The 20,309-nt window shown below is 40.8% G+C and overlaps 1 protein-coding gene across 1 annotated transcript; it reads right to left on the bottom strand.

Annotated features, from left to right (window-relative positions):
- Positions 1-10,040: 10,040 nt before the first annotated feature.
- KLHL9 (kelch like family member 9) lies at positions 10,041-14,428 on the bottom strand. The gene has a single exon (XM_045467747.1). The coding sequence runs from the start codon at positions 13,835-13,837 to the stop codon at positions 11,984-11,986; it is 1,854 nt and encodes a 617-aa protein (XP_045323703.1). The 5' UTR covers positions 13,838-14,428; the 3' UTR covers positions 10,041-11,983.
- Positions 14,429-20,309: the final 5,881 nt, after the last annotated feature.

Below are 20,309 nucleotides of genomic sequence, written 5' to 3'. Positions count from 1 at the left end.
GGTCGAGATATCAACTGGCCTGAAGTCACCTGACGGCTTCATTGAGACGGAGAATCTGCTTCTACCGTGGGTCACTTGTATGGACATTGGCAGGAAGGACGTGGAAGTTCCTCATCACAGCCACATGGGCCTCCCCATGGTGGTCTGGGCTGTCTGCTCAACATGGCAGCTGGCTTCAACTAGAGCGAGTGATAAAAGAAGAGAGGAGTGGAGGAGGCAGTAAATTGTTTTGTGGCATAGCCTTAGAAGTTTCCAGAATCATTTCAGCCATATGTTGTGTATGCATTACAGGGGAGTCACAACATCCAGTATATAGTCAAGGGAAGGGACAAGGAAGAATATGAGGCAGTTTGTGGATGTATTTTAAAACAACCACAACTGAGGGGCACGAGTCTGGTTCAGTTGGTGGAGCATGCGACTCTTGGTCTCAGGGTCCTGAGTTCAAGCCCCATACTGGGCATAGAGATTGCTTAAAAAAAATAAAAAACAAAACCCCACAACCTGAAGACACAGGATTCGTAAGGTAAACTATCCCCTAATGTGGAAGGTTGTTATATAGAAGATGGGTAGCCGTCAATATGATAGGTGATATTATAAGTGCTCAAATGATAGTGTGAGGTTTCTTGGGTATGGGCTTTGAGGAAGTCGAGGAATCAAGGATGACGTCTGTGTCCCTATCTCTGGTAGCAGAAGGATGAATCCACTCACATAGAAGGGGAACACAGGAAGAAGACCAGATCTTAAGGGCAAGAAAGTTTGAAAACAGATGTTCCATGTTGGACCTGTTGAGTGGAGACGTTCTAGGGCAGCAGGTAGAAATATGGGTCTAACGTTTGGTGATAGGACTCTGGGTAAAGGCATACACATGGACGGGGCAGCTGGGTGGCTCAGTCCACTAAGCGCCTGACTCTTGGTTTCAGCTCAGGTTGTGACCTCATGGTTCATGAGTTCAAGGCCTGCAACAGGCTTCGCGCTGACAGTGTGGCGCCTGCTTGGGATTCTCTCTCTCCCTCTCTCTCTCTGCCCCCCACCCTGCTCACTCTATCTCTATCAAAATAACTAAGTAAACTTAAAAAAAAAAAAAAAAAAGACCTACATGCAGAAGTCATAATCCTAGAGGTGACACTCGGGGCTATTTGGGAGGTTGAGACTGCACGTGCAGAGAGGATGGAGCGAGGCGTCGAGCATAGAATTTTGAGGACCCCCAAGGACCCGGCACCCTCCCCTGGCAACCAGCGGACCTCAGGTCATTTCAGGACTGTGCTCTGATAGGTCATGGGCTGGGAGTTTTCGGATCTCCAGAGTAATTTTCTCCCCACTGGGTCACGTTTCTCTGGGCAAAGACTGAGCCTGCAGCCAGTGCTCCTGCAGTTCCCTAGTGTGCTAAAACCTCATCTAGCCTAGGCCTGCGAGGCTCCCTACCCTTCCCTAACCTTGGGAGGCACCTGGCCAAAATGGCCAATAGATACCTAGGGAAAGGAAGGGATGAGACACTGAGCTAGTGGGGTTACGTGAGTTCTAAGGCAGATTTCCTGCCCTTAACTACTTATGTCAATATTTGTTTTATTTCTTTACATTTTTCAAATGTTTATTTATTTTTGAGAAGGACAGAGAGAGAGAGAGACAGTGTGAGCAGGGGAGGGGCAGAGAGAGGCACAGAATCCAAAGCAGGCACCAGGCTCTGAACTGTCAGCACAGAGTCTGACGCGGGGCTCGAACTCGCAAGCTGTGAGATCATGACCCGAGCTGAAGTTGGACGTTCAACCGACGGAGCCACCCAAGCACCCCTGTAATATTTATTCTGTATCCATTCTCTTTTACTGTGCCTCCATCATGTGCAACTGACATAATCGTGAGCAAGGCCGTTTCCACAGCCCTGCTCAGTGAGTGTCCTTCTTCTCAATGTGAAGACCTACAATCCAAACAGAGAGGTTATGTGCCGACATCACCGACACTCCCCTTCAAAATGAGGGAGCGCAGAAAGCACACAGCAGTCCCTAGTCTGTTATAAATCTGATATCCGTTAGGGCAGGCCAGCTCCCTGGGCATTGCTCTCCGTGGCTCACCTTTCTCCTCTGCGCTTCTTGGTTCTGCCTTTTAAATTGTCCTTCCTTTCCCACAAGAAGTGGTTCGTGTAGCTGCCGCATAGTCTTCCCAACCTTCTTGCTTTCTGGAAAAGTTGGGGGCTCCAATGGCCTCTTTATTTCAGGCTATCTCTTACTTTCAGTCTAAACTGATCTATGACTTTGAACATTTAGTGGGTTGGCTGTGTTTCAATTGATAAAGAGTGTCATTGGACGATAGGTACACCCACAAATCTCTCCAAATCCACGCTTTTCCACTTTGGGCTTCCCACAGGGCTTCTGTGAGACAACAATTTGGTCTCTCGGAATCCTCTTGCTGAATGGCAAGAATCTGTGAGGCACTCCCTTGTGATCCTTAAGGGCCTTATGTCTGTTTGAAAATCTGTAAGGTGCCTTAGATCTTCCTTAAGTGTTAAAAGATTTTACAGTCTCGGGGTTCCTGGGTGGCTCCGTCGGTTAAGTGTCCGACTTCAGTTCAGGTCATGATCTCACGGTCTGTGAGTTCAAGCCCCGCGTCGGGCTCTGTGCTGACAGCTCGGAGCCTGGAGCCTGCTTTGGATTCTGTGTCTCCCTCTGTCTCTGCCCCTCCCCTGCTCATGCTCTCTCTCTGTTGAAAAATAAATAAACATTGAAAAAAAAAAAAAAAAAAGATTTTACAGTCTCTTAGTCTGATCTGATAAACAGGGTTTGTTATTTATTTATAATTTGTATCACTCCACGCCCAATACAAAATATCCCCATTACTATAGCTTTGAAACAAATTACCTTAAAATGTATTATCCAAGGGGCGCCTGGGTGGCTCAGTCAGTTAAGCATCTGACTTCAGCTCAGGTCATGACCTCACAGTTCATGAGTTCAGCCCTGTGTTGGGCTCTGTGCTGACAGCTCGGAGCCCGGAGTCTGCTTCAGGTTCTGTGTCTCCCTCTCTCTCTGCCCCTCTCCCACTCGCGCTGCGTCTGTCTCAAAAATAAACATTAAAAAAAAAAAAAAAAAAGAAAGAAAAAGAAAAGGAAGAATGCTCTCTCTTATTAAAAGAAAGTATTATCCTAAATAACAATTGTCTTACTCTCACATGTTCTGTGAGTCAGGGATTTGTATAGGGTACAGAAGGAGTGTCCCTCACAATGTCTGGGGCCTCAGCTTGGAACACACCCCACTGGATGGTTCGCCACCTCGCCAGAACGTCTCCTGGAGGCCTGTTTTGTTCTGACAGATCGGTGGACTCACTATAGTTGCACCGTTTACATGGGGACCAAGGGCTCAAAAGTGAGTGACCCAGTGACAAAGCTGTATCACCTTTTATGACCTAGCCCAGTGATTCTCAGTGGGAATGATTCTGTCCCCCAGGGGACTTTTGGCAATGTCTGGAGACGTTTTTGGTTGTCACAACTGACGAGGACCGCTGCTGGCAGCTAGTGGGTATAGGCCAGGGATGGTGGTAAATATCCCCACAGGGCACAGGACAGTCCCCACAACAAAGACGTATCTGGCCACAAGCATTAGGAGTGTCAGGATTGACAAACTCTGATTTAATTCCAATCTTGAAGTCACACAACACTATTTCTAACAAATCTTTTTGTAAACAATTTCCAAACCTTCCCATATTTAAGGGGAGGTGAATTGGATTCAACTTTTCGAGAAATGGCAACGTTCTCAAGACACATGTGGGCTGGGAGATGCTGTGGTGGGTCATCTCTGGAAGACACACAGTCTGTCTCAGTCTCCCCGTGATTTCTCTTGCTCTGTAGCGATTTCGTCATACTCACCTCGCGGGTCGTGTGTTTTCAGCTCTTAGAATCCGAGCCAATCAAATCTGCTTGTAATCTTCCAGGAGGTCTTCAAAAGCAATGTTTCCAATCATGCTCTTCTCATTTCAAGGGATTGTGGTGCACGATGTGATCGCATCACTAAATTTTTTTTAACATTCAAAATATCTACACAATAGCTATGAGAATGTTATATCTATTATCTATAACACACATATAAAATACATAATGTTATAGCTTTCTCTGTTATGGGTTTCCCCCATCCTCATTTTTTTTCTTTTCACATTAGAAGAAAGGTTTTTTTTTCTTCTAAAATCTTTCAGATATTTTAACAATAGTTAAAAATGTTACTTATGTGTATAAAGTAAAGGGGACATCTGCCAGCTTCCTCCCCCCACCCCCAAATGAGCCCTGAATTATCTTCTCTCTGACCACTAACAGCATAGATGGGGCCGAAGATTGTGCTGGTTCTCTCTTGGGTTACTCTCACACTCCTTCCTTTTCTGGAGTTGTAATGAGGCACGGCAGGTGTAGACCAACAGCAACAGATCTATAGTCAACCCAGGTCAGGTTTCTTAACTTTTGCTGTGAGAGCATTCACCATGAAGAATCACAAGGTTCAGTAGGAAGGGACAGAAAGGGGATTCTTACAGGGTTTGAGCTTGGGCTACATGATTCTAAGGGAATCAGGGAAAAGAATATCAGCGCTGGACCAAAGTGCTTGAGCTAGTATGTACTGGTTTTATCCTGGATGTTCTAGGAACACAGTGGAGCTGGGGTAGTCACTGGTAAGAAAGTAAAACTCACTTGCAGTTGAGAGGGTTGTGTCTTATTGGCCACATTCCTTTACCAACAGGTCTGAGAAGGATACCCGGGATTCCTCTTTCCTTGGAAACTATAATGCCAGGATAAATGTGGAATGTAGTGTATGAAAACCCACTATACAAAGCTTTGCAGGTGAGCTGGAAATTGGGTTGCTGCTCTGTTGGGTCGATTTCCATGTGGCTGAGCCATGTGGCTCAGAAACTTCAAAAAGACGATAATCAGATATATGATATCAGACAAATAGATACTCGTCTATGATGTGAGAGGACAGTGCTTCTCAGTACCATGTCCTCAATATTAATAAAAGCAGTTTTTACGGCTTGAATGCCCAATTCGGGTAGAATAGAATTATTGGGACTATGCTATAGGTTAGGTCTGGGGTGCGAAGTCATTCCGAGGGGGTGGACAAGGCTGTTACGGAGTTACGTTATTGCTGAGATTTTTCTCTGTGACTCTGGTCTCCTGAAAGCCAGCAGTGGGGCAGTTATACAGAAATGTGGACTAGAGGGAAATCACTCTTTCTATGCAGGCATGGAGCTGAGCAGTCGCAGGTTGTACATGTTTCTTGTGCCTAATACCACCATCTGTGGTCATCTCCCTAACAGCATCCTCAACATTTCTATGATGAAGTTTTCAAAAACTGCCCATTTCTTCAAATAGAACAGCTTGGTCCTGCGACATCACAGAAGTGTAATAACTACTCCAGGGAAGTGCTATTGTGGCCCAGAATCATCAGTTGTCTTAATGATTTTTTCTTTAAAGAGAACATCCAGCCAGCGACTTGTTTGTCATTCAGGACCGGTCTTAGTAAGAAGTCACCTGTTTTCAGTCATATCCCTCCTGAGGAAAAGAATGCTTAATGTATGAATGTAGGAGGATATTTTAATCTGAGACAATGTTTTGGAGAATTAGAAAATGGGGAGTTATGCCACTCTTACCATTCCCACGGCCAAGAAACACGCTTTCTCAAAGAAAGCCCATGGATGGTACTCTAAAGAATTTGGATATCTGTATTACACGTGTGTGTGCCTGTGTACATATGTTGCTGTTTAGGCTGAATGAAAGCTGTGTGGCTAGAGCAGTGACCTGATCCGTGGAATCCACATGGGCAAGCCCATATAAAAAGCTCTTAGAATAATATGTTTATCAGATTTACTTATACCTGGATTATTGCGTATTATATCCTTTCTGCTGTTGAAAAGATTTACTGTGTAAGTGTCTTCATGATAAGGCTCTCTGCTAAAAAAAATTTAAGAATGGGGAGTGTACTCCCCCGCCCACCCGAAAAAGGGCATGCAGTAGTGAATGTGGTTGCTTAGACAAAATGTTGCAAACCTTTGATAATAGTCATAATTATATGAATTTATCAATAAAATAATGATCAAAGCAATTTACATGTATATTTTTATGTGATGTCAAAAAATACATTCTCTTTGATAACTGTCCCACTGTATCCACCAAAAGTTACCATAGGTTTTGTATATTTATGTAATGAGTATGATGTGAAGCCTTGAAGTTTCCCATATGCTACCAAAATTTCTCATGGTTTTTGTCATTACTGGGGTCTTGCTGTTGTCGTTTGTCTTTAAGGAGATACATTTTCTGCAATCTATCTAAAACGAGGACTTTTACTTTCAACCAGTAGATGGCAGAATAATATCAGTCCCTAGAAAGTGGGGACTGTTAGCAAGCAAATAGAGGAACTAACCTATTCTTGGTTAAGGAACTCAACTTCAACAGTTCTGCTCTGTGTGCACTTACATTTAATGAGCAAAATCAAGAATCTCTCTCTTTAACAAATAAATTATCAAACTATAATTACCCCTATTAAAATCACCTGCAAGACACAATGCCTTGTGTCACTACTATAATTGTGCTGGAAGCATAAACTAATGTTTTTAGTTACGATACAGATAATATGAAACAAGGTTTTTATACTCTGCCGATAACATAATTATCCCAGGTGAAAACACTAGAGAATCAACCCAAAAATCTGTTACAAATCAATGAGAGTAACATTTCATCCAAAAACTTAAGAATCAATGACAGTAATGATGACAGAAAACCAGCATGCTTCAACCATGTATTTCCCACTATAACTGCAATAAAGTCTGGAATACAAGATGAAAACAAAATCTCATTCAAAACAGCAATCTATATACCAAAGACAATTTGAATAAAAGGTCATTGGAACTGAAGAAAGAGACCCTAAATGACCCATATAAGATTTTATTATACGATTTTAAAAAGCCTAAAAATTCAGTGAGAAAGTGAAAATTCAGTGAGAAAGTGGTGATGGGACAATTGGATAACAATTTGCAAACATACATTAGATTTCATGCCAGAAGTCTAATAAAAAATCATATTCATAATAATATAAAATACTGGGATAATTGTACCATATCATGGAGGGAAAATATGCAAGAAAACATTTAAAAATGACAAAGGAAAAAGTAATTTCACCACATTACAAAAAAAAAAAACCAAAAAACCTTGCATGTTAAGACATATACTCAAAGAAAGAAGATGGGGAAATACTGTAATTAGAGACTAATATTAACATAAAAGGATTTTTATAAATGTGTTTTAAAAATTCATCTTCATTTCAATCAGAAAGAAGAAAAGCTATCTGAACAGAAGATAAGCAGTAAATGCCACCTTAGCAAGTTAAAAATTAGCACTGATAAAGCAATAGGATACAGGGCAAGAAATGTGACATCAGTACTATGTAAAACAAAACAAAACAAAAAAACAGCAAAATTATCACTGAGAGTTCAAAATGCAAAAAAGATGGACATATTTGGCTGTGTCAAATTGAATGGGTGAAGGTGATCAGAGGGTTCAGATTTCTAGTTATAAGATAAATGAGCCCTGCAGATGTAATGCACAGCAAGTGATTACAGTTAATACTGCTGTGTACACGAAAGTTGCTAAGAAAGTAAATCTTAAAAAGTTCTCATTTCAGGAAAAAAAATCGGTAACTATGTGTGGTGATGAATGTTAATTACACCTATTGTGGTGACCTTATCACAGCATATACATATTATCAAATCATAATGTGAACCTGAACTAGCATATGTTGATTATATAGCTCACCTTAAAAAGTTGAGTAGACCTGCCCCCACCAATTAAGAAAAAAAAAAGTCTTTGTAGCAGATAGGACATTTAAAGCAAAAGACAGGAAAAAATGACTCACAAGAATGCACCTGCTCAATAAGCAAAAAATTCAGTGTTGTCAGTAATTGAAAACATATAAACCCAAACCAGGAAGGTAACTAGAACTGCAAAGATTTCCTTTGAAATAATCACTAAACACATTCTGCTGGAAAATGCACATGGGCGCATCCTTGGAAATATTTTTCAAGAACCTAAACTATTTGACTTAGATTTTACTTCTTTAGAATTTATCAGAGTCAGACATGGACAAAATTTTATGTAGGAATATAAAATCTTGCTCAATTTATAATGGTGAAAACATAAGGTAGATATTTAAATATACACTTATTGGGAAATGGAAAATATATGAAGGTACATTCGTGAGTGGAAAATTGTACAGGCATTTAATACTTTCTAAGAAAATAACCTATAAAAATCAGTAAGATAAGGGGCACCTGGGTGGCTCAGTCGGTTAAGCGGCTGACTTTGGTTCAGGTCATGGTCCCATGGTCCGTGAGTTCGAGCCCCACGTCAGGCCCTGTGCTGACAGCTCAGAGCCTGGAGCCTGTTTCAGATTCTGTGTCTCCCTCTCTCTCTGCCCCTCCCCCATTCATGCCCTGTCTCTCTCTGTCTCAAAAATAAACGTTAAAAAAAATTTTTTTTAATCATTAAGATAAAACTGAAGTAAAAAATTGTGATGCAAAATGATGCCAATTTTATTATACCCACTATCGTTTACTAAATGCTTCTCTGTGCACATCTTATGCTAATCACTTTGTAACATTTTCTACTTATAATTTTGATAGAGATACAATTATTAACACCCACCCTAGTTTCACATACTCAAGGGGAAACTCAAGCTTTGAGAGCTTACTTATCCCAGGGTCTTTCAGTTACTTAAACGGGTGAGCTGGGGATAGGACATTGGTTTCACTGCTTTTGACAGATTTCTGTAGTTTTGAATGAAATGTTCTGCAGGAGCATAGTTGGGTCTTTATAATCAAAACCAGGTAATTTTAATTACAAACCAGAAAAATTTGAACATGATTGAATGTGTTTGGTTTGCAGGTAAACTACAGGAATTCTGTTGACAAGAAGGGAAAAATAGAAGTATGGATTTGCCTGAGTAAAAATAGAATGTTTTTCTTAATGCACATGTATTTGATAATTAGGAAAAAAGCACATTATTTACTACTTTATACACATTTTGTAAAACCTGGAGAAAAAGTCATGATAGCAGCATGTGTCTTTGAAAGTTGAATTTATTTCCTCTTACCATCCAGATTTTAGGTTAGGGTCTGGCAGATTTGAAAAATATTTGATGTCTGTACATGTGTATATGCACAATATACCCAATATTAACAGAAATTACCATTGACATATGGAATCATTGATAATTTATACTTTTCACTTTTATTTTCCTATACTTTCTAAAATGCTTGTATAATACTTCTATAATCAGAAAAATATAATTTTTAAACTTAGAAAAATGAAAATAAGAAATGTTAAGAAATGTTTAATGTACTTGGAGTTTATCCTTTTTTCATCTTTTCTGTAAAAAAAAAAAAAAAATCAGCTCCAATCATTTCAAAGCTACTGAAGTTTTCTTTATAAGCAAGGAATTCCGGATGTAATTAGTAGTATTTGAATAGCATCAGTCAGCTATTTTATGATTGCCAAGAGAGAGATCAACTGCAGAAAATTATAAAGTGAAAGGATGAGAGGTGGAGTGTGTGAGGCTGCAGGCAGGGGATATAGGGGGAGCAGTTAGGCAACATTTAGCTAATTACAAAGCAACAGAGTCAAATGTAACAGAAGGCAGAAACCTTTTTTCAACAAGGCAAAGAGAAAAGCTTGTGCTTTTAGAAGGCAAACAGGGCAATACCACCTCAGCCTGTCAGAATTAGCGCCAAAAGAGTCATACATCAATACTAGGTAAAAAATAAAGGAGGGATGCCTGGCTGGCTCAGTTGGTAGAGTACGCAACTCTTAATCTCTGGGTTGTGAGTTCAAGCCCCAGGCTGGGTGTGAAGCCTACTTAAAAGATAAACATAAATTAAAAAAAATAATAATAAAGGAACTATAGCAGAATTATCCCTAAAAGGTCAAAATGCAAAAGGATGGACAAATTTTACCTCAAAAATTAACTAAATGGCCCTGCCTTTGTAAAACTGTAATAGATTGAGAAAATGAAATCGATGCAAGCAAATGCCAGTTAAATTATATTTATTATGTAGAGAGCCTATAACTTGGTATGAAAAAACAAAGCAACTCCAATAGGTATCATCACAAGGGTAAAAGACATGAACATTCAAACACAGGAAACACAGCTACTCAAAAGAAAGCACACAAATATTTAACCTTATTAATAAAGAAATGATTGGGATGCCATTTCTTGCTTATTCAATGCACAAAGTTTACATCAATTTCTACTTTTTCTATTTTCTAAATGTACTCAATGTGCTACTTTTAGTAATAAAAAATTAGTCATTTAAAAAAACATAGAAAGTATGAAATTTTCTGCCAATGCAGAAATCATAAAAAGCATTAAAATGAATCAACACTTGTATGGGCAGTAAGGTTCAGATCCCTGGAAGCCAATTCCTCTTGTCTTGGTTCCTGAGTTTTATTATGGGATTGTCAATAAAAAGATTGTTCCTGGTTTATACTATGACAACTTCCCAAGTGTAGGGATATACATATTCATATGTATGTCAAAGTACATATGTAAATTTTTTCTTCGGGTAGGCAATTATTCTAGGAAAGCACCTCTCCAGAATCACTCACTACATAAAGAGGACTCCTTTTGCTGAAAAAGTCTCACTAGGATCTCCCCATGTGATTCGCAACCAGGAGGGGTGCCCTTGGTATTTTAAAGGCTGAACATCGACTTTAGTACTGCCTGAAAGACAGCAGAGTCCTAAGCTTTCTGTAGCTGGCTTCTTAGGGAATCTGAAGTTGGTCCTGTTCTTTAGACATAGCCAAAAGGACATTATTCTGATTCGACACAGAACTGACTGTATCTCTCCTGCTCAAATCACAGCCTTGAGGCAGATCACACAAAACTGGAGCAACCACCCCAAATCAAATGATCATGTTAGAATGACTAAGTTGGGAAACCGAACTTAAAATCCTATAGTTTTGTTCAGCATATTCCTTTCTCAGCTGTCTTCATGTAAGTTTTACCAAATAAAAAAGGTAGAAAATAGCACAGCTTACATTTACTCAGCTAAACCAATTCTCAGAAACCTGAACTTTGCTAAATAACCTGTATAAAAGCAACTCCACAGAATTCACAAGCAGAAGAAGTAAAAGAAGTTTCATCTGAAGTGACAATTTAGTCAAATTACAAATTTGGTGGTCAATTTAATATGTTGTAGCCCTTATCTGTCTCAATTTAGTATGACTCTACAGACACTTATTCTCTGGTACTGAATTCCCATTTGAATATAAATAGCTGCTAGGTAGAACAAAAAAATTAATTTAAAAACAATTTCCCTACAGATGAAATATCAATTTAAAAATTAGATGTGCCTATGTGTGGACATACGAATGTATATACACATGTATGTATGCGTGTGTGTGCACACACGACCTTATATTTTCTCTCTCCCTTTCCCTCTCCAGAGAGAAATACAAAACCCTGACTTAGGGCTTTCCTGTTTATTTCTAAGAAACTTCACATACTCTGAATGCACTCACACGATCTGGTGAATTGGCAACGATGTCAAAAACTATATGAAAAAAGGGACGGTGGTAATAATATTTGGCGACCTTTTATTATTTTAGGTTAGAGCAGGCAGCCTCCCTTTGATGTTTTGAAGTCAAAGATGAAAACTCTCCACTTTGAAGCATAATGAACACAGTTACACATTTACTACGATCACCTACAATTTGACTTACACAACACCACAAAGACATCTAAAACAGTTCGCTACCTATCTTCTTACATCTGTTAAAACAGCTGGCTATGTTGAATACATTTTCAGAATACATTTGTTAACCATATGATAAACACACTAAGCCAAACAATACAAATAACATCAGTTACCACTTATCTAATTAATTGTACCAATCGCTGTAAGAAGATAACAACTGAAGGGGAAGTGTGAGATCATCCATGATGCGCTGTAAAGGTATTACATTTTAGTCCTAAGAATGATCTGAAGGTGCTGAAAGAGGTGATTCTCTAGAAGGTGACCCAGGGTTTTCCTCAGGTGGAAAAACTGTGAGAGTACAAGCTCGAATGCCACCAAGAGACTCTGGAAGGTCAAAAACTTTATGCCACTCATCCTTCTCTGGGTCATATTTCTGGACAATTTCTACCATACAACGATTATTCCAAGAATATCCACCTACAACATAGATTTTATTTTCAAAGACGGCAACTCCAACATCACTTTGACCTCTTAACATAGCAGCAATTGGAGTCCACTGGTCCAGGGTTGGTGAGTAGTATTCACAGCTTAGAACATCATCATAATCGCTTGTTCCTCTGAAGTGATTGCCACCAATGACATAGAGCTTGTCTCCAACTGTACACATGCAGTGCAGACCTCGGACTGTAGTCATTGGAGCTTTCTGTGCCCATTTGTCTGTATCTGGGTCAAAACACATAAGCTCATTTTGGAAAGTGTCATGAGTAATTCCTCCTGAAATATACATTAAGCCTCCATACACTGTTCCGGCATGGCCATAGTGCGGTTCACTCATCTTTGCAACATAGCTCCACTCATTCATCCTTGGGTTGTAACATTCTACTGTGGCCAGCTCACCAGCTGCACTGCGCCCACCAACAGCATATAAATGTCCCTTGAGAGCACTCAAGTGGAAGAATGTGCGCTTTTCGTTTAAAGATGCAACCTGCATCCATTTGTTATACCGAGGATCAAATCTGAAAACTGTATCGACAGCAGTCTTTCCTTTCGTGTCATAATTACTTTGACCACCAACTACATAAAGAAAGTTTCCAATGACAGCAATACCATGCTGGTAACGAGGAGCGTCCATGGGGGCTAAAGATCTCCATTCTTGTGCCCTTTCGTCATACATCCGCAGTTCTTTACTGACAACCAGCTGCTGCCTCAAAACTCCTCCTAATGTGACCAAGTGCGTCGAGTCAGATCGAATGGCAGTTCTATCTGACTGCATCACTGGCTGCATGTATGGCATCATTTGGTAATTGCTAGCTTCTAAAAGCAAATTCACACAGGTATTGTCTGTTCTCATGAAATCTACTGTCTGCACGTAATTGATGAGATCCTGTGGTGTCATCAATGGAAATCGAATATTCTTCATTAATTTTGCAGCATAATCCATCCGAGGGTCTTCCAACCTTAGCCAGCGACAGGCAGCCTTGAAGAGCTCAAGTTCAGTACAGTGCTTAAGACTATTACTGGAAAGCACAAAGGCAAGCCGTTCAAAAGGGAGTTTTAGAAACTCTCCAGTACTCAATAATGCAGGAAAATTCTTCAGGATGAAATTATTGACATACTTATCCACTTCTATGAGATTGTAGGTGTTAGCAATTCGTCCAACTTCAACGCAGTTATCTAAAGAGACTCCCGAAATAAGAAATACTTTACAGAAGTCCAAAACAGGTAAGATTTGTAAAAAGCTGGCAGCTTCAAGCGTGTCCTGAAGATTGTCCATATTAAGAGAAAGCTTTGCAGTATAAATAAAATCAATTATTTTCTTCAGACCAACCTTGTTCACCCCATGAAGCTTAATGCACATTAGATCTTGTTCTTTCATTCCACCCGTGAACATAGCCTTGAAATAATCGCTAGCAGACGCCATCATAGCTCTGTGAACCGGGAAGATTTCATCTCCATCACCCGGTACCAGTGTCACATCGCAAAGCAATCCTTCTATTCTAAGCTGATCAAAGCCTTGCAATACCACCGAACTGTGAGTATTGCTGGTAAAAAAACGTGTGGTTCCTGCCTTGCAAGGCTGCAAATGGGCGGAGACGCCCATTTCGCCGTTACCAAGAGACACTTTCATGTGTGAAAGCCTTCCTTTTGCACAGCTCTGTGCCGGAGAAAGAAGTTATAATCTGAAAGCTTTCAAGGAAACGAGGCCGTCCAAAGAGCCGGGGAGCTCGCTTTCCTTATCAAGGGCAAGCAGTCCCTGCGGCACCCCTCAGATCACACCAGTCAGTCGTCCACTGAAAACTGTCCGATAGCAGGACCACAAAGGGCTGTGGACCTCAAATCTGACTGTCATGCAGATGATTCATCACCAGCAAGCTGTTAAGTGACCCGGTTCACCTGGTCCGTCCGGCCTGCGCTGCCGCTCCTCCAGCAGTTCCGCTCCGGGCCAAGGGGGAGGCGCCGCCACGTACTGCGGCTCGCTTGGCGGCGAGGCCGGCCACCTCAGCGAGCGGCCCGCGGCGCCCTCCGCCGTCACCAGAGCGTCGCGGCGGCTACGGAGAGCTGTGTTAGGACGAGGGCCTGGAACGAGGGCCTGGCTTGAGCCCGGGCCTGGAAAAAGGGCCTAGCCCCGGACGCCGAGCCGCTCCTTCCGGAAAGGCCTCGTCCCAGGATCCCCAGGGCTAGGAGCGGCCGCGGCAGCTACTGCGGCTGCGCAGCCGTCAGACCTTGTCAGTGGGCGGACGTATGGGGGATGGGGAGGAAGGACGGGGGAGACGCAAAGGGCGGGGGTTGGGGAGGAGGAGGGGTGTGGTGTGGCCGCGAGCTGAGCCTCCCGGGGTCGCTGCGTGGGTGGGATTCAATGGGCCGGAACGGGTGACCGTAAGTTACGCTGCGTGTGTGGTATAAACGTGTCGCGGCCTCCGAGCTCTCCTCCTCAATTCGTACTTTTTCTTTAAGATTTGTACTTCCTGGCTTCTGCCTTTGGAATAACAATGGAATGCGGCTTTTGTATGAATTGAAAAGAAATGGGGCAGTAGAGAGGGCGGAGGAGGAAGGTGCTTAACACGGTGCCTCAATAAAGCACGTTAGCTGTGATTTCTATCCGGCACAACATAATAACACCTCAATTATAACTTGGGTTCATATTTTCAAATTACTAATCACTTGAAACATACATCGTGTGTCTCTCAGTAACCAAACTGTGACCCCGCTATGTGAATAACGTAGCCTAAATTTTGTCCTCAAAATGCAATTCCATCATCAGTAATTGTTTCCCGCTCACACATCATTACGTGGCTATACAACTTTCCAATGAATATACATACTATAGTTTCCTTTGCCCATTTGTTCCTGAATATATATAACTTCTTGTACTTCATTCTTTTATAGTCTCTAATAAACTTATAAAATCTAGGCACAGGGGCGCCTGGGTGGCGCAGTCGGTTAAGCGTCCGACTTCAGCCAGGTCACGATCTCGTGGTCCGTGAGTTCGAGCCCCGCGTCGGGCTCTGGGCTGATGGCTCAGAGCCTGGAGCCTGTTTCCGATTCTGTGTCTCCCTCTCTCTCTGCCCCTCCCCCGTTCATGCTCTGTCTCTCTCTGTCCCAAAAATAAATAAACGTTGAAAAAAAAAATTAAAAAAAAAAAATCTAGGCACAAAACTTTCCCCCGTTTTTGGATAAATCCTAAGGATGGGACTCAAGACATATAAAAATGTTCCCAAAATGTGGTCACCAGCAATGTTTGTGCATTTCCCCTCTATTTTTCCCTTTATGAATATTTTTATTAGCTTGAATTTCTTTCGTAGTAAACTTAAATTTCGGCATATGAATAAATGTACATTGTGACACAATTTCTTCCAACACTTTCCACAGTCTGAAGGGATTCATGTCTTTTTTTTTTTTAATTTTTTTTTTCAACGTTTATTTATTTTTGGGACAGAGAGAGACAGAGCATGAACGGGGGAGGGGCAGAGAGAGAGGGAGACACAGAATCGGAAACAGGCTCCAGGCTCTGAGCCATCAGCCCAGAGCCTGAGGCGGGGCTCGAACTCACGGACCGCAAGATCGTGACCTGGCTGAAGTCGGACGCTTAACCGACTGCGCCACCCAGGCGCCCCGGGATTCATGTCTTTTAAATCTGTCTAGTTTCTTTATGCATATGCAAACTAGTAAGAATATAACATTTTATTATACTCTATTTTCATGTAAAAGATAGCAACCTATAGTCACTGTTCTGCACCTACTTTTTTTTCACTTGGAGATCTTCCCATATTTGTAAATAGAGAACTTTATATTGTTTCCCTATAAATGGTTGTATCATAAATTATTTAACCAATCCCCTACTGATGGACAGTTAGCTGGTTCCAATCGTTTTCTTTTGTTTCAGTAGATGGCAGCAAGTTCCAGAAGGTTCAGACTGCCAGTGGCCTCCACCAGATGCTCCAGCATATCTTAAACATGTTCAGCATAAGAGGTTGGTTGGATTGAGACTGACCTGAAAATATTCTTTACTGGACTTCATCAGCATTGGGAAGTCTTGGAAACCTGCTTGGTGCAGGAGTTGGCGATAGAAAGACTCCCCTGAGCAATGAAGACTCCATACTGGCTGTGAAGGAATTCCAAGGAATCAGTCTCTATCTGAAAAAGGAAGAATAGAGCTACTATTTTGACAGTTGTCAGAGCAAGAAATGATGAGATCTCTTTATTATCAAGTTTGCAAGAATGATTAAAAGCTAAGGAAACAGACCTATGCTCTTTTATTTGTTTGTTTGTTTGTTTGTTTATTTAAAGAGGAGAGAGCTAGTAGGGTAGAGGGGCAGAGGGAGAGGGAAAGAATCTTTAAGCAGGCTCCACACACAGCGCAGAACCCAATGTGGGGCTCGATTCCATGACCCTGGGATCATGACCTGAGCTGAAATCAAGAGTGGGTCTCTTAACCAACTGTGCCACCCAGGTACCCCAGACCTGTGCTCTTAATAAAACAATTAGTATGGAGGTGCTTGGGTGGCTCAATTGGATAAGCGTCAAGACTCTTGATTTCAGCTTAGGTCATGATCTCAAGGTTCATGAGATCAATCCCTGTGTCCGGTTGTCTGCTGACAGCACAGAGCCTGCTTGGGATTCTCTCTTTCTCTCTGCCCCTCCCCAGATCTCACATGCACTCCCCCCACCTCAAAATACATAAATGAACATTTAGAAAAAACAATTACTATGGACAGATACACTTCATCATACTCCCACATTTAGTCATTTTGAAAGATTTCATCATGAAATAAATCAAATGTGTCACATTTATTGATAGTATTAAGCAACTATAAAGTCAAAACACCCAGTTCATAGGAGGCACCAGCCCATCATAAATGACTTTATTCATGTACTTACGTATTTTATTATATTTATTGTTTTCAATATTTTTGCTTGTATGCTGTTATGCTCACCTGTACATTATACTAGTTATACAGTGGTCACCTTTATATTTTTAAATTATTCTCTTTGTTCTGTTTAAAGTTTTACTTTCAAATCTTTTTGTATTGGTTTATTTTTAATAAATAAACACCAAGACTGTTTTTGTAGCTTAATTAAAGGTACAGTTCATCCATTCATTTCATCCAAACTACATGTAATACTTACGTCTCTAAATCATAGGCGCTTTGCCTGCCTTCAAGATAAAAAGCTGAATAAAGAAAACCAAGTGCCATCCCTCTTGGAACTTTTCCTTTTTGTTGGAAGGAAACATGACAGTCTTAAGCAATCAGTTAATTAATTTCAACTACATTATAGACTAACACAGAAAGCAAAAGAAAAGTAGCATCTATCACCAGAAACTGGAGGATGCAAAAATACTAAGCCCTGATATCTGTTGCACAGTTCTAGAATTTGCAGAGTGCTATGGCTAGAAATGTTAACTTGGGAGCTGAAGTATACCTGGTCCCTAAATGCTAAGGAATGAATGAGGTCTTTTAGACATAGAAAATAGAAAGCCTACCACAAATTGAACCATAGGGACCTTCACGATTTCATGGGGGAAGAGAATAAGGAGCCTGAGAACGACACTGGAATGGAGGCAGCACAATAGGAGGACAAGCAGGAGACAAGGGTGATGAGAGGTGTTTAAGGCAAGAGATATGTCAAAAGGTGATGTCTTGTCTTCAGGGAAAGTGAGGTTTGGCGGAATTCGTGCCCCGGAATCCAGATCAGAATGTATTGACTGAGGGTAAATAAGATAAGAGAGGTATTGGAGACAGAGTGGATAGAAACTATTGATTGAGGGTAAATAAGATAAGAGGTATTGGAGACAGAGTGGATAGAAACTTTTCTTGAGAAGGTTTATCTGTGAAGGAAAGAAGAGAAATAGGGAAGGACCTGAAAGGAAAAAAATTGGGATAATAAAAAGATAAATTAAAAATTTTTCAAAATCAGGTGCAACCTTTTTACAAACATTTTGGGGGATAGAGTTCCAGGAATGGGTGTAGTGGCACCAAGCGTATAAAATCAGTATTTTATTTCTTTTAAATAATTGCTTATTTAATAGGCTAAAATGTCAGGCATCACTGTTCAATCATGTTTACGTACTCGTGGGCTAGAATGTTCTTTCATTTGCTTTGTTTGCTAGTTTTAGTTCTCTTTATTTGGGTTTCATTTTACAACATTAACTAGTTTTGTACTGTCCTGATGAATTTTGTTTTTATATATCCTTACTTCTGAAAAGTGGGTATAAACCTCAAGCAGATTGTGGCTACAGTCCTATGATGTTCCTCTTTGTCAATTTCATATTTACAAATAACAGCCCATTGTCTTTATATTTTCTCTGAGTGCCGGTGTGTTGAATGTGTAGAACACCAGTACTCTCCGTCCTCATTCCTCCATAGATCTTGTGAATTATCAGTTCCCATTTATGTTTTAAATACTTCACATTTCTTTCTTCTTCTTCTTTTTTTTTTTTTTTTGAAGTCTATTTATTTTGGGAGAGACCACATGTGTGCACAAGTGGGGGAGGGTCAGAGAAGAGAGAGAGGCAGAGAGAGAGGGAAGAGAGAGAATCCCAAGCAGCCTCTGCACCATCCTTGTGGAGCCCGATGCGAGGCGAACTCAGGAACCTCGAGATCATGACCTGAGCTTAAATCAAGGGTCAGATGCTCAACCAACTGAGCCACCCAGGTGCCCCCCCTTCACATTTTTTCTATATTCCATTAGAATTTTGTTTATTTTTATCTATGATTTGAGATGAGCATCTAAATCAATTTGTGTCTAGAGTGCCAGGCATTTATCCCATTACCATTTACTGGAAAGCTCTCTTCTTCTGTATTAACAACTAATTCTAAACTTAATTACTACTGATAATATGACCATATCTGGGATTGTTTTCTTCATTGTTCTGGCCACCTGAGTTCCCTTACTGTTACCATGTTTACATGTGTTATAACTGTATTATAATCCAATTCCTTGTCTGGTAAAGCTAGATATATAAAAATGTTTCCTGTTCTATTCTTCGATATTTTTGCTTGGTTATCTTTCCTGATTAACTTCTGAATTGTTCTACAGAGGTCAGCATGGGTCTTATAAAAATCATGAAATTTTAGGGGCGCCTGGGTGACTCAGTCGGTTGAGCGTCCGACTTCAGCTCAGGTCACGATCTCGCGGTCCGTGAGTTCGAGCCCCGCGTCGGGCTCTGGGCTGATGGCTCAGAGCCTGGAGCCTGCTTTCATTCTGTGTCTCCCCCTCTCTCTGCCCCTCCCCCGTTCATGCTCTGTCTCTCTCTGTCTCAAAAATAAATAAAACGTTAAAAAATTTTTTTTAAAAATCATGAAATTTTATAATGTTACCATAACCATCCTGCAGTGAATATAAAATTCTGAGAAACTTCCTTCACCAGATGGGCAAATGAAGCTGTATTAGAGAATTTCTCTTTCACAAAAATCTAAGGTAGGGAACAAAGAATAGATTAAAGCATCAGAAAGTACAAATGTAACCACTAAAAAGAGAAGCCCAAGGAAAAAGAGAAAGAATAATTTTTCAAGTAAAAAAAAATCGATTAAAAAACCAGAAATCCAACTTAAACAATCACCCATAACTCACTAGGGGAGATTCAACTTGCAGATTCTATGCAGGGTTCTGCATGGAACACCCCTTCTGCTCAGAAACGACTCAGCTTCCCAAGTTGTGGTTTTCTCAAATGGAAAATGGAGTAAAAAATATTTGTAGAGCTGACATAAGTACATTTAAAGGCTCTTAGCCACCCCTTCCTTGGGGTTAGCACTTAATAAGTGGTAGCTATTTTCTTCATTTTCTCTATTACATGTCTTTTCCTATAAACTGGTTTGAAACTATGCCATCTCGCTCTTGATAGCTGACAAGTCAGCTGAGTTCTAGCAATAAACCTGAAGAAAATAAGCGGGCATCACATCAAAGACGTGTTTGATTTCTGTGCAGTCAGCACAGTCAGCGTCTTACATCAGTATCTGAAATTGGGAGGAGGCTCCTAGCCCAGGATGGGGAAGATGTACCTGATTCTTTTGCTGATTCCAGCGCCTGATACCTCTCCCTCTTTTTCTGGATCTATTATTCCCTTACCTCCATTTTCACACAAGTTTCCTTCTTCATTC

The sequence above is a fragment of the Leopardus geoffroyi genome, chromosome D4 (assembly GCF_018350155.1).
Source record: "Leopardus geoffroyi isolate Oge1 chromosome D4, O.geoffroyi_Oge1_pat1.0, whole genome shotgun sequence".
In the NCBI taxonomy this organism is placed as follows: domain Eukaryota; kingdom Metazoa; phylum Chordata; class Mammalia; order Carnivora; family Felidae; genus Leopardus; species Leopardus geoffroyi.
Note: the sequence above shows the minus strand (reverse complement) of the source record. Positions and strands in the feature narration are given on the sequence as shown.